The sequence below is a fragment of the Cyprinodon tularosa genome, unplaced genomic scaffold, assembly GCF_016077235.1.
Source record: "Cyprinodon tularosa strain WSP-4 unplaced genomic scaffold, ASM1607723v1 ctg30, whole genome shotgun sequence".
In the NCBI taxonomy this organism is placed as follows: Eukaryota; Metazoa; Chordata; class Actinopteri; order Cyprinodontiformes; family Cyprinodontidae; genus Cyprinodon; species Cyprinodon tularosa.
The window spans coordinates 905614-920352 of record NW_024039008.1 but is presented as its reverse complement, the minus strand read 5'-3'; the positions used below and the strand labels follow the sequence as shown (position 1 = coordinate 920352).

The following is a 14739-nucleotide window of genomic DNA, read 5'->3' as shown; positions in this document are numbered from 1 at the left end:
GATGGTGGTCTGTATTCACTTTGAGCAGATGGTGTTAATAAAGGCAGCAGCCACAGATCTGTTAGGAAAATGTGCAAATATCAACACCAATAGACGTTGGATTCCATATTTGATGTAAATCTCTGATCTTTGTGTGTTAAACACTTTAAGATCTGAGCTTGTCAGGCTTGATCAATTACATGCCATTTAACTAGAACCAATGTCCAGACTTTGCTTTGTACATTTTGAAGTCTGCGTACCTTTTTATGTGTCTTTGTTTATTCCATCAGTTGTTTTGACTGATGAACCATCTCTTGTGTGATTTGGTTTTATCACATCAGAGATGCCTTTGGGATTAAACAATTATTTTTGGATGAATTACATAAAATTCCAGATATTTTTATCACCTCACCTACTTCTAACTTCTAGTCTTAATGTAATTAGGTGTAGCTTGAAAAACCGATTTCAGTAGTTGTCTGAAATCAGTGTGATGCTTTTGATAGCTATATATATATGTATATATATATATATATATATATCATCATCCCAACACACAGAGATTAGGTCCCCAGCCCCAACAACAAGCCCACTTAATGTAAGGGCGGCTGACCTACGACTGCAGATCATAACCAAACTGGATCCCCTAGTACGACGACCAAGACTGCCAAGGCTAAGTGACAGAGTACCCTCTGAAAGTCTTCTAGAAGATGTAAATGCTTGGAAGCCAAGTTTAAGGCAACACGAAGAGAGGTTAGTATGTATGGATATAAAAAGGTTTGATATTAAATATACGTGATAGTACTTGGACAAAACTTCTATTTAACAAATAGAAGCTGTTTAGTAAGTTAGGATGCTTCAGTTAGACAACAATTTAAGTTGTGTAACTGTTTTATATCACACTGATCACATAATCACCATTTCAATTATTAACCTTATATAGTCTTAAAGGGGAACTCCGTTTTTTTTTTTTTACATTGGGCCCTTGATTTTACATTATTACATCATGTTCTACTCAGCCATATGAGTTTTGTGTCATTTGTAGCCGTTCTGAAGATATTCCATTAGGTTATATCCAAGTAACGTCTTCTTATGGCAACGACTTGAAGGCACAAACTAAACTGTTCATAATTTGTTCTTTATGGTACGCCTACATTCATAACATGTAGGCGAATCACTATCCCCCACACACCCGTGGTTATATTTATATTTCTTTTTTTTTTAAAGCGGCGCTCCATATATATATATATATATATATATATATGTATAGATACAGGTGCTGGTCATAAAATTAGAATATCATGAAAAAGTAGATTGATTTCAGTAATTCCATTTAAAAAGTGAAACTTGTATATTATATTCATACATTACATACAAACTCATATATTTCAGATGTTTATTTTGTTTAATTTTGATGATTACAAATGACAACAAATGAAAATCTCAAATTCATCATATCAGAAAATTAGAATATTACTGAAGACCAATAAAAACAAAGGATTTATAGAAATGTTGGCCAACTGAAAAGTATGAACATGAAAAGTATGAGCATGTACAGCACTCAGTATTTAGTTGGGCCTCCTTTGGCCTGTATTACTGCAGCAATGCGGCGTGGCATGGAGTCGATCAGTCTGTGGCACTGCTCAGGTGTTATGATAGCCCAGGTTGCTCTAATAGTGGCTTTTAGCTCTTCTGAATTGTTGGGTCTGGTGTATTGCATCTTCTTCTTCACAATACCCCATAGATTTTCTATGGGGTTAAGGTCAGGAGAGTTTGCTGGCCAATTAAGAACAGGGATACCATGGTCCTTCAACCAGGTACTGGTAGCTTTGGCACTGTGTGCAGGTGCCAAGTCCTGTTGGAAAATGAAATCTGCATCTCCAAAAAGTTGGTCAGCTGCAGGAAGCATGAAGTGCTCTAAAACTTCCTGGTATGTGGCTGCGTTGACCCTGGACCTCAGAAAACACAATGGACCAACACCAGCAGATGACATGGCACCCCAAACCATCACTGACTGTGGAAACTTTACACTGGACTTCAAGCAACGTGGATGAAGTGCCTCTCTTCTTTTCCTCCAGACTCTGGGACCTTGATTTCCAAAGGAAATGCAAAATTTACTTTCATCAGAGAACATGACTTTGGACCACTCACCAGCAGTCCAGTCCTGTTTCTCTTTAGCCCAGGCAAGACGCTTCTGACGCTGTCTGTGGTTCAAGAGTGGCTTGACACAAGGAATGCGACAGCAGAAACCCATGTCTTTCATACGTCTGTGTGTGGTGGTTCTTGAAGCACTCACTCCAGCTGCAGTCCACTCTTTGTGAATCTCCCCCACATTTTTGAATGGGTTTTGTTTCACAATCCTCTCCAGGGTGCGGTTATCTCTCTTGCTTGTACACTTTTTTCGACCACATCTTTTCCTTCCCTTCGCCTCTCTATTAATGTGCTTGGACACTGAGCTCTGTGAACAGCCAGCCTCTTTAGCGATGACCTTTTGTGTCTTGCCCTCCTTGTGCAAGGTGTCGATGGTCGTCTTTTGGACAACTGTCAAGTCAGCAGTCTTCCCCATGATTGTGTAGCCTATAGAACTAGACTGAAAGACCATTTAAAGGCTTTTGCAGGTGGTTTGAGTTAATTAGCTGATTAGAGTGTGGTACCAGGGGCCATCAATTTTGAACCTTTTCACAATATTCTAATTTTCTGATATGATGAATTTGAGATTTTAATTTGTTGTCATTTGTAATCATCAAAATTAAACAAAATAAACATCTGAAATATATGAGTTTGTATGTAATGTATGAATATAATATACAAGTTTCACTTTTTAAATGGAATTACTGAAATCAATCTACTTTTTCATGATATTCTAATTTTATGACCAGCACCTGTATATACACAAATATATATGTCTAGACATATATGTATATAAATATATATGTATAGATATATCTGTGTATATATGTATGTAAGTATGTACAGTGGGGCAAAAAAGTATTTAGTCAGCCACCAATAGTGCAAGTTCTCCCACTTAAAAAGATGAGAGAGGCCGGTAATTTTCATCGTAGATATACCTCAACTATGAGAGACAAAATGAGAAAAAAAAATCAAGAAGATCACATTGTCTGATTTTTAAAGAATTTATTTGCAAAATATGGTGGAAAATAAGTATTTGGTCAATAACAAAAGTTCATCTCAATACTTTGTTATATACCCTTTGTTGGCAATGACAGAGATCAAACGTTTTCTGTAAGTCTTCACAAGGTTTTCACACACTGTTGCTGGTATTTTGGCCCATTCCTCCATGCAGATCTCCTCTAGAGCAGTGATGTTCTGGGGCTGTCGCTGGGCAACACGGACTTTCAACTCCCTCCAAAGATTTTCTATGGGGTTGAGATCTGGAGACTGGCTAGACCACTCCAGGACCTTGAAATGCTTCTTACAAAGCCACTCCTTCGTAAACCGGGCGGTGTGTTTGGGATTATTGTCATGCTGAAAGACCCAGCCACGTTTCATCTTCAATGCCCTTGCTGATGGAAGGAGGTTTTCACTCAAAATTTGACGATACATGGCCCCATTTATTCTTTCCTTCACACAGATCAGTCGTCCTGGTCCCTTAGCAGAAAAACAGCCCCAAAGCATGATGTTTCCACCCCCATGCTTCACTGTAGGTATGGTGTTCTTTGGATGCAACTCAGCATTCTCTCTCCTCCAAACACGACGAGTAGAGTTTTTACCAAAAAGTTCTATTTTGGTTTCATCTGACCATATGATATTCTCCCAGTCATCGTCTGGATCATCCAAATGCTCTCTTGCAAACTTGAGACGGGCCTTGACATGTACTGGCTTAAGCAGGGGGACACGTCTGGCACTGCAGGATTTGGTTCCCTGGCGGCGTAGTGTGTTACTGATGGTAGCCTTTGTTACTTTGGTCCCAGCTCTCTGCAGGTCATTCACTAGGTCCCCCCGTGTGGTTCTGGGATTTTTACTCACATTTCTTGGGATTATTTTGACCCCACGGGGTGAGCTCTTGCGTGGAGCCCCAGATCGAGGAAGATTATCAGTGATCTTGTATGTTTTCCATTTTCTAATAATTCATCCCACAGTTGATTTCTTCACACCAAGCTGTTTACCTATTACAGATTCAGACTTCCCAGCCTGGTGCAGGTCTATAATTTTGTTTCGGGTGTCCTTGGACAGCTCTCTAGTTTTGGCCATGGTGGAGTTTAGAGTGTTACTGTGTGAGGTTGTGGACAGGTGTCTTTTATACTGATAACGGGTTCAAACAGGTGCCATTAATGAAGGTAACGAGTGGAGGACAGAGGAGCCTCTTACAGAAGAAGTTACAGGTCTGTGAGAGCCAGAAATCTTGCTTGTTTGTAACTGACCAAATACTTATTTTCCACCATATTTTGCAAATAAATTCTTTAAAAATCAGACAATGTGATTTTTTTTATTTTTTTTTTCTCATTTTGTCTCTCATAGTTGAGGTATATCGATGATGAAAATTACCGGCCTCTCTCATCTTTTTAAGTGGGAGAACTTGCACAATTGGTGGCTGACTAAATACTTTTTTTCCCCACTGTATGTATGTATGTATGTGAATATATATGCATGTGTATGTATGTGTGTGTGTATGTATGTATGTATGTATGTATGTATGTATGTATGTATGTATGTATGTATGTATGTATGTATGTGTGTGTGCTATGTAAAAAGGTTTGATATTAAATAACATAATTGTACTTGGACAAAAAATTCTATTTAACATATAGAAGCTGTTTAGTAAGTTATGATGCTTCAGTTAGACAACAATTTGAGTTGTGTAACTGTGTTATATGCATTATCAGAAAGGTCACATAATTACCATTTCAAAGATTCATCTTTCATTGCTTGCATCCCAGCAGTACAGTAAGATGCTCATGGTATACTCTGTATATCTGTTAGTAGCTGAGATGCTCACAGTAAAAATAGAGCACCTTTTAATTCTCTGAACCTCTAAAGAAGATTTAAGTTTCTTTATAAAATGAAGACCATGAGAACCCTGATCATCCCTTTCATCAAACTTATACACAATGATTTTTTTTTTTGTATTGAGTTGAATGATTAAAAAAAATATGTCTAAAGCGATGGGTATTTCAGTAAAGCAACCAATATGTTTTCAGTTAATTGCTTTTTATATTGTGTTTTTCATATTTTTTGTGAAATCAAATAATTGAATAACTCATTTCAGAATAAAAGTCTTGTAAACAGCAAATGGAGAAGTTACATGACATGAAAAGGTTAAGGATATTTTTGTCACGTGCTCAAAGAGGTTGTTTCCATTTACAGGTGAGATACATTTTAAAGTATTCTATCTCAATAAAGGGAATAACCACCTATTTGTGTTAAAGTAGTTTAATATACATTTTAAATACTCTTGGGTATAAAGTAGTGTTGCAGGTGCAGGGATCAGTGGGTGTTTATAGAACTGCAAGTCCCAGATATCCCAGCAGTAGCAGCAGCTCTGCCTGCCTGCTGGAGAACATGGCAGCTCTGTCCGCTCAGTCATGCGGGCTCTTGGAGCGCTCCGTCCGGGACCGGTTCCCTCCTCTGCTCACCGACCTCTACCAGTTCACCATGGCCTACGCTTACTGGCGGGCCGACCGGCACCAGGAGCCCGCTGTCTTCGAGCTGTTCTTCAGAGAAAACCCCTTCGGCGGAGGCTTCTCGCTGTTCGCTGGGCTGCAGGACTGCCTCCTGTTCCTACGGAGCTTTCGCCTCACAGACGGAGGTCAGTTCTGCTTCTTTACTTTAATGTTTCCAGAACATCTGAACCTCCACGGTTCTGAATCCGGAGTGTGCAACTCTCCCGGCGTTAGGAAACGAGATATCCGGAGCAAAGTTTATGCAGATTTTGACCTTTAACTTAAAAACCCAGAAGAATGTTCAGACTGATAGGTACGGAAGAGGATTAGGGCCACTGAAAAAAAAAAAAGTTAACTGATTATTAAATATGTTTCAGTTTAATATGGGGTGGGAAACAAATCAGAATTCTGACTTTAATCTCAGTATTCTGACTTTAATCTCTGAATTCTGACTTTTTTTCTCCGAATACTGACTTAAATCTCAGAATTCTGACTTTAACCTCTGAATTCTGACTTTAATCTCAGAATTCTGACTTTTTTCTCAGCACTTTGACTTTAATCTCTGAATTCTGACTTTAATCTCTGAATTCTGACTTTTTTTCTCAGAATTCTGACTTTAATCTCTGAATTCTGACTTTTTTTCCTCAAATTTCTGACTTTAATCTCTGAATTCTGACTTTTTTTCTCAGAATTCTGACAGCTAACATACATGTTGGTTTCAAGCTGTAGCCATGTCTGTTTTAGAGACTACAGTAGCTCTCTTTTTTTAATGACCTTCTGCTTCTCCATTAACGAAATAGCATCACGTAAAATGTTGCCTTATTTTGTCATTTTTTCTCCGATATGTTACAGTCCCTCCCAAACAACGCGCATCTTTCAGTAAAGCTGAGTGCTCCCGCATCTCTTCCTTCATGGTGCCCATCTACATTAAGATCCAAAATTCTGAGATTAAAGTCAGAATTCTGAGAAAAAAGTCAAAATTCTGACTTTTTTCTCGTTTGATACTGAAATAAAATTTAAAAATCAGTTACCTTTTTTTGTTTTTTTCAGTGGCCCTAATCCTCTTCCGTAGATAAGAGACCCACAGCGCACCGTTTGAGGTCAATGAGTGTCTCTGCATAAATACCACTGCTGAAGGCTTTAGAAAACTCACTAAATCAAACCACACCTGGTTTTACAGGCTTATTACAACCAAATGACCTCCCAAAACAATAATCTGTTGTTTTAATCCGATAGAAAGTAAACCAGGGATCACTGGAAAGAATGGGGGTTATAATTGAAGGATTAAATAAACAAAACAAAACAAACAAAGGACTCATTGAAAAGTTAACATTGTCTAAATATATTCAATCTTGTTCTAATAGCTTTAATTGCTCAAAAACTCCTCTTACTTTAGTTTGTCTTTTGTTATTAATGCTTTATAACCAGGCTGTACAAATAAACAAAACCAAGATTATAATCCTTACCTTATTAGGAGCTTATCTTGATTTTGGTTTAATTTAGTCACTCTGCTTATCCTGACCCTAAGTACCAGTTAAATCTAGTTATATGAAGGGGAAATTCTTCCCTAGAAAGCATGCAAAAAAAAAAAAAAATGCACAGAGTAGAAAGAAGAACTTAACTTTCAATTTCATTTTCACTACCTGTTTGGCTGTATCATATTTAATCCCAGTTATATGCAATGGACTTGTGATGTTAAGTGTAAAAAAATATCAAAAGGTATAAATACTTTTGCAAAGCAACAGTTTCCTGTTGGTTTAGTTTAGCTGCCTGCACCTTTGATTCAGTTTTATGCCAGATCACCCATATTTGTATAAGAGCACGTGATTTAGGCTGAGAAGGTCGTACTGAAGCTCCAGCTGTTTTTGTGGATACAGATGTGGAGTTCCTGCGCACTGTCCTCCCTCCCAACACCGACCCCGCCTTCTTCGACTTCCTTAGAGGCCTCGACTGTTCAGCTGTGACACTGCGCTCCGTCCCAGAGGGCTCTGTGGTGTTCGCCAGGGTGGGTTTAGGTCCTGAAAACACAGCGGTAGGGGGAATCAGAGCTAACGGGTTTCTCACACCTACAGGTGCCTCTGATGGAGGTGGAGGGACCGCTGGCTGTGGTCCAGCTGCTGGAGACCAGTCTACTGTGTCTGGTTAATTATGCAAGGTAAAGACATCCAACCATCCATTAATCCATCCATCAATCATTCATCCATCCATTCATTCAGCCATAAAACCATCATTCATTCATTCATTCATTCATTCATTCATTCATTCATCCACCCATCCATCCATTATCTATCCATCATCCATCCAGCCATAAAACCATCCTTTCATCATTTATTAATTCATTAATTCATTCATCCATTCATCCATCCATCCATCCATCCATTCATCCATCCATCCATCCATCCATCCATCGCTTCATTCATTCATTAATTTATTCATTCATTCATTCATTCATCCATCAATCCATCATCCATCCAGCCATAAAACAATCCTTCCATCATTCATTCATCTGCTCATCCACCTATCCATCATCCATTAATTCATTCATTCATTCATCCATCATTTATTCATTCATCAATCCACCCATGCATCATCCATCAATTATCCATCCATCTATCCATTATTCATCCATCCATAAAACCATCCATCCATCCAGTCATCCATCCACCCATTCATTCATCCATCCACCCATCCATTATCCATCCATCTATCCATTATTCATCCATCCATAAAACAATCCATCCATCCATCCATCCATCCAGTCATTCATCCATTCATTCATTCATTAATTCATTCATTCATCCATCCATCTATCAATTATTCATCCACCCCTAAAATCAACTATCCATCATTCATTCATCCACCCATCCATTATCCATCCATCTATCCATCAGCCATCCATCCATAAAACCATCCTTCCTTCCTTCCTTCCTTCCTTCCTTCCTTCCTTCCTTCCTTCCTTCCTTCCTTCCTTCCTTCCTTCCTTCCTTCCTTCCTTCCTTCCTTCCTTCCTTCCTTCCTTCCTTCCTTCCTTCCTCGTTCTATCCTCTGTTCAGTCTGGTGTGCAGTAATGCGGCTCGTTTCCGCCTGGCAGCCGGACACAAGAGGAAGCTGCTGGAGATGGGGCTCCGCCGCGCCCAGGGACCAGATGGGGGTCTCACAGCCTCACGCTACACACACATCGGAGGTAATTGGACACGCCGGTCCCTTCTCTGTACCCGTCCTTTCAAAAACCAACAACTACTAGGACTCACCCAGCGGTCTGTTTTCCAGGGTTTGATCTCACCAGTAATGTTCAGGCCGGTTTCCTTTTTGGGATTCCTGTTGCCGGGACAATCGCACATTCTTATGTCACTTCCTTCAGTTCTTTAGAGGAGGTTTGGCCACAGGTAGGTACATGTCCCCTCCTCATAGCTTTAAATCACCTAAGCTAATTAAGCAATCAATCATCAAACCATTCAGAAAGGGTTCCTTTTGTCCAATTGAATTGTATTAAAGTTCCTCTGATTAATCTTTGCTCGTTTTGTGCCACTGCTGTATTTGTTTCGACTCAGACGCTTGTTACAGCCAATGGAGACCCTGATCCAGTCGATGTGATATCTCTGACCAAAGGCTGGTTAAGGCGAGTCTGTGAGCTTCTTGAAGCAGAGCCTGGAAAAATCCGTGAGGGCGAGCTTGCGGCTTTTCTCTCCTATGCCATCGCCTACCCTCATAACTTCCTGCCTGTAATTGACAGCTACAGCGTGGAATGGTAAGCTGGAAACTTGACTGTGACCATTAGTCATTATTATTGCACCTAGCTACAAACCTCCTGTTCGACAATCCCAGTCCTCGTGTCCTGTAACTTTTGACACTGGTATCAGCGACTTTTTCAAAGACCATTATCTTTAACCGTTTTTCATTCAAATTGTGTGACAGCAGGGATGCATCCAAAGATAATAGGCTTTCTTGTTTCATGCTTGTTTTTTCTTAGATCTTATAGTTCTTTTTGTCCGCTCTTCTTTCCTTGTAGATTCTCTTTCCTCTCTCCATTGGCGGTTCTAGACAAAAATATACCAGGGGGCCAGGAGGGGGCCCGCGTGTTTCCATGGGGGCCCAGAAAAGCATGAAAAAAAAAAAGGGGACAAGTGATTCAAATATATTATAAGATAGCTGCATGAAATGAAATTTCTATTCAATTAGGTATAATTAAAATTCTATGTATTATTAGGTCAATATACATTAATAATTTAGGAATTTTACATATTTTTGACCTAATTTAAGTTAAAATTACAGTTTTCTATGAAATCTGAATTAGAACTCAAGAAAAACTGATGAATTCACCAGTAAAAATTTGTGAATTTTTGTTGTTGTCGTTGTTGTCTTGAAAAAAACATTTAGCAGATGAAAACTGGGATCCTATCTAAATATCACCAAAGATATCACCTTATTGTTTTTTAAATAATTAGTAAAACAGAATTTGTAAAGGAAAAAAATGAAATAGATTCCAAGAACTTATCAGTAACCATGTCTGTTCCAGCACATACCATGATTAGAATTTCTTTGAGTATTTTGTCTTCAGTAGTAGTACATGGTCTACAGGGGCACTGGCCCCCTTTGGTCCCTGTCTAGAACCACCCGTGCCTCTGTCCCTCCATGTTTCTGGCATTTTGCATATTCTATTCAACTTTTTTCAGAAATATTGTATTGATGCCGAAGGGTAGTTGATCTTTTTTTTTGTATGTAAAGGAATCAGAGCAGTAAAAGATGGAGGATGGACATGCTAAAAATATTCTGAAAAAATGGTTCAGAACCCTGAATTCTGTCCCTAGTTGAAGCGCTCTAAATATAAACTGTCTGCCTGAGAATATTTGACCATACTTTGTAAAACAACTGAAAAAATTGAAGTTTTTTTACCCTGTGTGTCTATCAGTAGTGGGCTGTTAAACTTCTGTGCTGTGGCCTTGACGCTGTGTGAACTGGGTTACAAGCCTGTGGGGGTCCGTCTGGACAGCGGAGACCTCTGCAGCCAGTCCATTGAAGTTCGTCGGGTTTTTACTCTCTGCAGCGAGCAGTGAGTGAGTTGCATGATGCGTTCATGTGTAGTTTTTTTGTTGTTGTTGTTTGATGTGATTTAAATCCTTTTAGGGGATCCATTGCTTCCCTCTTTTTTGTTTCACATCTGCAGGTTTTCCGTATCAGCTTTTAATTCTCTGATCATCGTAGGAACAAACAACATCTCAGAGGAGAGCATGACTGAACTCAACAAGAAGGTGACCAAAGCATCCTGCTGCTAAATATCTGCTTTTTAAAAGTTCCTCATTTTTAGTGATTTCTTGGCTTCAGGCGAATGAGATCGACGTGGTCGGTGTTGGAACACATCTGGTCACCTGCACCAAACAGCCATCTCTTGGCTGCGTATACAAGGTACTATTTAAACCAGAAATGGAGACGTTCAGAGGGCTTAGTCGTGTTGAGATCTGTACTGTGATGTTTGTGTTCCAAGCTGGTGGAGGTGAGAGGAAGACCGAGGATGAAGATCAGTGAGGAACCAAAGAAGACCACAGTTGCAGGGAGGAAGGCCGTGTACCGATTGTTAGATGCTGACGGTGAGATTCAGCGGGTATACTCCAGCTCTGACCTACATCTTTCTCTCTCTGCAAACTACGGCGGCAGGAGGGGGCTGCTTTCCTATTACTGTTGATGATTATTGATCCATGTTTTGGGATTTGTTTTTTTATAGATTCAAAGACAGATCATATAGCGGCAGATTTTTATGATCTGTCTGCTCTCATGTCAGTCAAACTTTGTATTCCCCATTATTAGTAAAATACATACTGTTGCTCCTTTAATGTGCAGTTTGGTTGGTCGAATTATGAATATTCTGAACAAGCACTATCTGCAAGCAGCAAGAAAGTGATTGTAAGTTATAGCTAATCAATTATATTAAACGAGCAAGACAGGAGGTTGAGGTTTATGCTTATAAGCATGCCAAGGGTAAGCAGAGGGACTTTCACCTGAGCTACAATTACACCTAAAGCTCAGATAGAAAGCAGTAGGGATCCTATCTGGCAGCCTATAGGTGGATTTGCATCATGATGTCAAAAAAAAAAAAAAAAATCAGATCGTTGCAGCATAAGCACCAAGAATTCTAAAGTAGATAAACAGTTTAAAATGACCCAAAGATCATCCCATTGTTTCTTATTTCTGCAGCTTCTAAATGAACCACAGCAACTGATCACTAATGTACCAGTAGTTAACTCTTTTATTTTTTTTCTCAAAAATATGGATAACATGTAATATTATATAAACCAGAGATTGGTTATTATTTTGCCGTCAGTCTTACCAATCCCTGAAAAGTTTTGCCAATATTTTTTGGTGGATTCTTGGATAAAATATTTCTTCCTTCTCAGCTTAAATAAATAAATGTATTACTAAACATCAAGAATGGATAGCAAATGGTACTTCGCGTGATCTTAAGGTATATTTGTCATTAGAAGCAGCTAAATATTATGCAGTTTATTTGTATGATAAACGTTTAGTCTTATGCATTTCACAATGTTTAGACATTATAGCCTGGGATGAGTAAATACTTTATATTACTATCATTCGATGGGTCAAATTCCATTGGACCTTGCACCTACCTCCACTCATACTCCTCTGGTGCTGCCACTGTGCTCTGCTGTGGTGAACAGTGACAACGAATGGAATTATTTTTTAAAGCCTTGTGCCAATCTCATCTGACTGTTTCTCTCTTTTTTTTTTTTTTTACGCTGCAGGTCATCCTTTTCTGGACTTACTGTGTCTTAAAGTGGAGCCCCCTCCTGAGGTGGGGTGTACATTCACTTGCTATCCTCTAGGGGGCGATAATTTGCCTGTTTCAGTCACTCCATCTCAGGTGACCTGTCTGCGAAAGGAAGTCTTCATAGGAGGACAGGTTGGTTTAGTACAACACTTTCCAAAAATAATTAATGACAAGTCTTCCCAAACATTCTCTGATGGGAACCACTCAAACCAGTCCAGTATTTATACAGTATCCTCCTCCTAAGGCATGTCCTGGGATTGCAAAGCATGTTTGCCATCGTCTTGGTAGAAATACATTAAAGTGACTGAAAATGATGGATCTTCTGGATCTTCCTACTTCACATTTGTAGAAGAAGAAATAAGCCTTGCCAGGAACACTGCTTCAGCTCATTACCATCACAGGGACATGCTGGATGGTTCTTTCTCTCTAAAAAACACCTGAATACTTATCCTCAAACCTGATATTTATACAAGGTTACAGTTTTTGCGCAGTGATGTAAGGTAGATCCAGGTCCAGGAATTAAAACCCTTGCTAGTTTCCCTTCATCTTGATTAATTAACCAGGTGATTAGCTCCCAGTCTGTGTTGTTGAGCAGAAAATGCAAACATTGGATCTAATCTGGGTACAGACTTTTAACTTTCTTGACCCAGATTATCCACCCCTGTAAACCTGACAAAGGTTTCCTAAATGATCCCTTGTCCACGTGGTTCTATGAACAGTGGATGATGGTGCTTGTGGCAGTGAAATCAATCTACCCAACTGTCCAGATTTAGGCTGTTCAAGCTTTTTCTATAAGATTCCCACAATTGGCCTTATTGTTACATTTGTATGTTGTCCTGCCCAACTAGAACTAAATAACATTAGAGAGCTATTGGAGGGCCACTTCTGTCTCTGAATTGATATGCTAAAGAGGATTTGTCTAGCTGGTGTATCGAATATTATTTACACAACTCCCCCTGGTTAGATAAATGTTGAATTAAAAAATCTGCTCTAATTCAAATTCTTGCACCTGTTTGTCCGATCTACCTTGCAGGCTGACATTTGTGCAGAATCCAGATTTAAAGCCTGTGCAAAGACAATTAAATCTGTTATTATTTCACAAACATTAGTACAGAATTAAAACCTGGAATTCATGAAAGAAGATGTTTGAATCCTGCTCTTGGATTGAGCAAAGTTTACCAAGTCATCTGCATGCACAAACCAGAAAATATTCAATTTACAGTTAAATTTTTCTGTCATTAATGAGATTTGATCATCTTATCATAATCTATGTTTACTGCTATATTTATGATCGTTATTAAATCTGTTCGTAAATCTTTTATCATCTGGATTAATATAATCAAACAATTGATACAATACAGTTATTATCATCATTAATTGTTGCAAAGCCATTCTGAGGAGGAACCTAATCGGTTTCCCTTATTCTAGGTCACAGAGCCTCTGTGCAGCGCTGCAGAAACTAGAGCAAAGGTCCAGAGCTCCCTGCAGACTTTGCACCCCCGGCATAAGAAGCTGCAGGAGCCTGACACATACATGGTGAGTTTGAATCTTGTCTGCATCAGATGTAGCCCTGCTTAGATTTCCTTTGTCACATAGCAGACTCTGAAGCGATTTCTATATTCAAAAACTTTAAAACTTTGTTTTTTTCTCTCACCAGGTGGCGCTCTCAGAAAAACTGCACAACTTGGTCACAGAGCTCCAAAAAGGCAGCAGCAATGACAGCAACTTCCTGCTAGCCAACTAAAAATTTGTTGTTGTTTTTTTTGTTTTTATTTCAGTCAAGTGCCTCCGAATAAAATGTGCTTCTGCTGAAGCAAAAATCTGTCATTAGTGTTTATTGTCTCTATAGCGTGTTGGGGGGGTCATCTGAGAAGGTAAACAAATTATTTCATTCATTGGTAGATATAATTAGTGATTTTTGATGCAATCTGTTCTTGCATGCATTTTTTTTTTACAAAAATCAGGCAAAGAATCTAAAATGTTGGTGTAACTGTGTCAAGTGTTTTCAATACTCCCATTGTTTGCCTTCAGAAACTTTTCACTCTGTTGTTTGCATTAGATTTTTAAAGTGATCACCTTCCAACTTTACTCAATTACATAAAGTATTTGGCCTTGAAATGACCTGCATGGCAAAGAGTAGAGTCACATGCAGCACAGCTTGCTGCATGCTTTACGCAAGAAAATATCGATATGTGTGTGTATAAACTCTGAGTCAGACTTCCTACTATGTTGACATGGACATAAACTTAATACAATTATGTTTAACACCTGCTTGGCAGCAAAAGTTTGTTTAAAAAATATACTTTTAATCTCACAAATAAGCTTTTATTAATTACAACTATATATACAGTAATAACCCTG

The 14739-nt window shown here is 38.9% G+C and overlaps 1 protein-coding gene across 1 annotated transcript; it reads left to right on the top strand.

The window, feature by feature from the left end:
* Positions 1 to 5388: 5388 nt before the first annotated feature.
* Positions 5389 to 14191, top strand: naprt (nicotinate phosphoribosyltransferase). Its single transcript, XM_038291585.1, has 13 exons — positions 5389 to 5743; positions 7475 to 7602; positions 7670 to 7752; positions 8651 to 8781; positions 8868 to 8983; positions 9149 to 9345; positions 10507 to 10647; positions 10762 to 10846; positions 10920 to 11000; positions 11080 to 11182; positions 12353 to 12510; positions 13807 to 13914; positions 14036 to 14191. The coding sequence occupies exons 1-13, from the start codon at positions 5497 to 5499 to the stop codon at positions 14120 to 14122; spliced, it is 1665 nt and encodes a 554-aa protein (XP_038147513.1). The 5' UTR covers positions 5389 to 5496; the 3' UTR covers positions 14123 to 14191.
* The last annotated feature ends 548 nt before the right edge of the window (positions 14192 to 14739 follow it).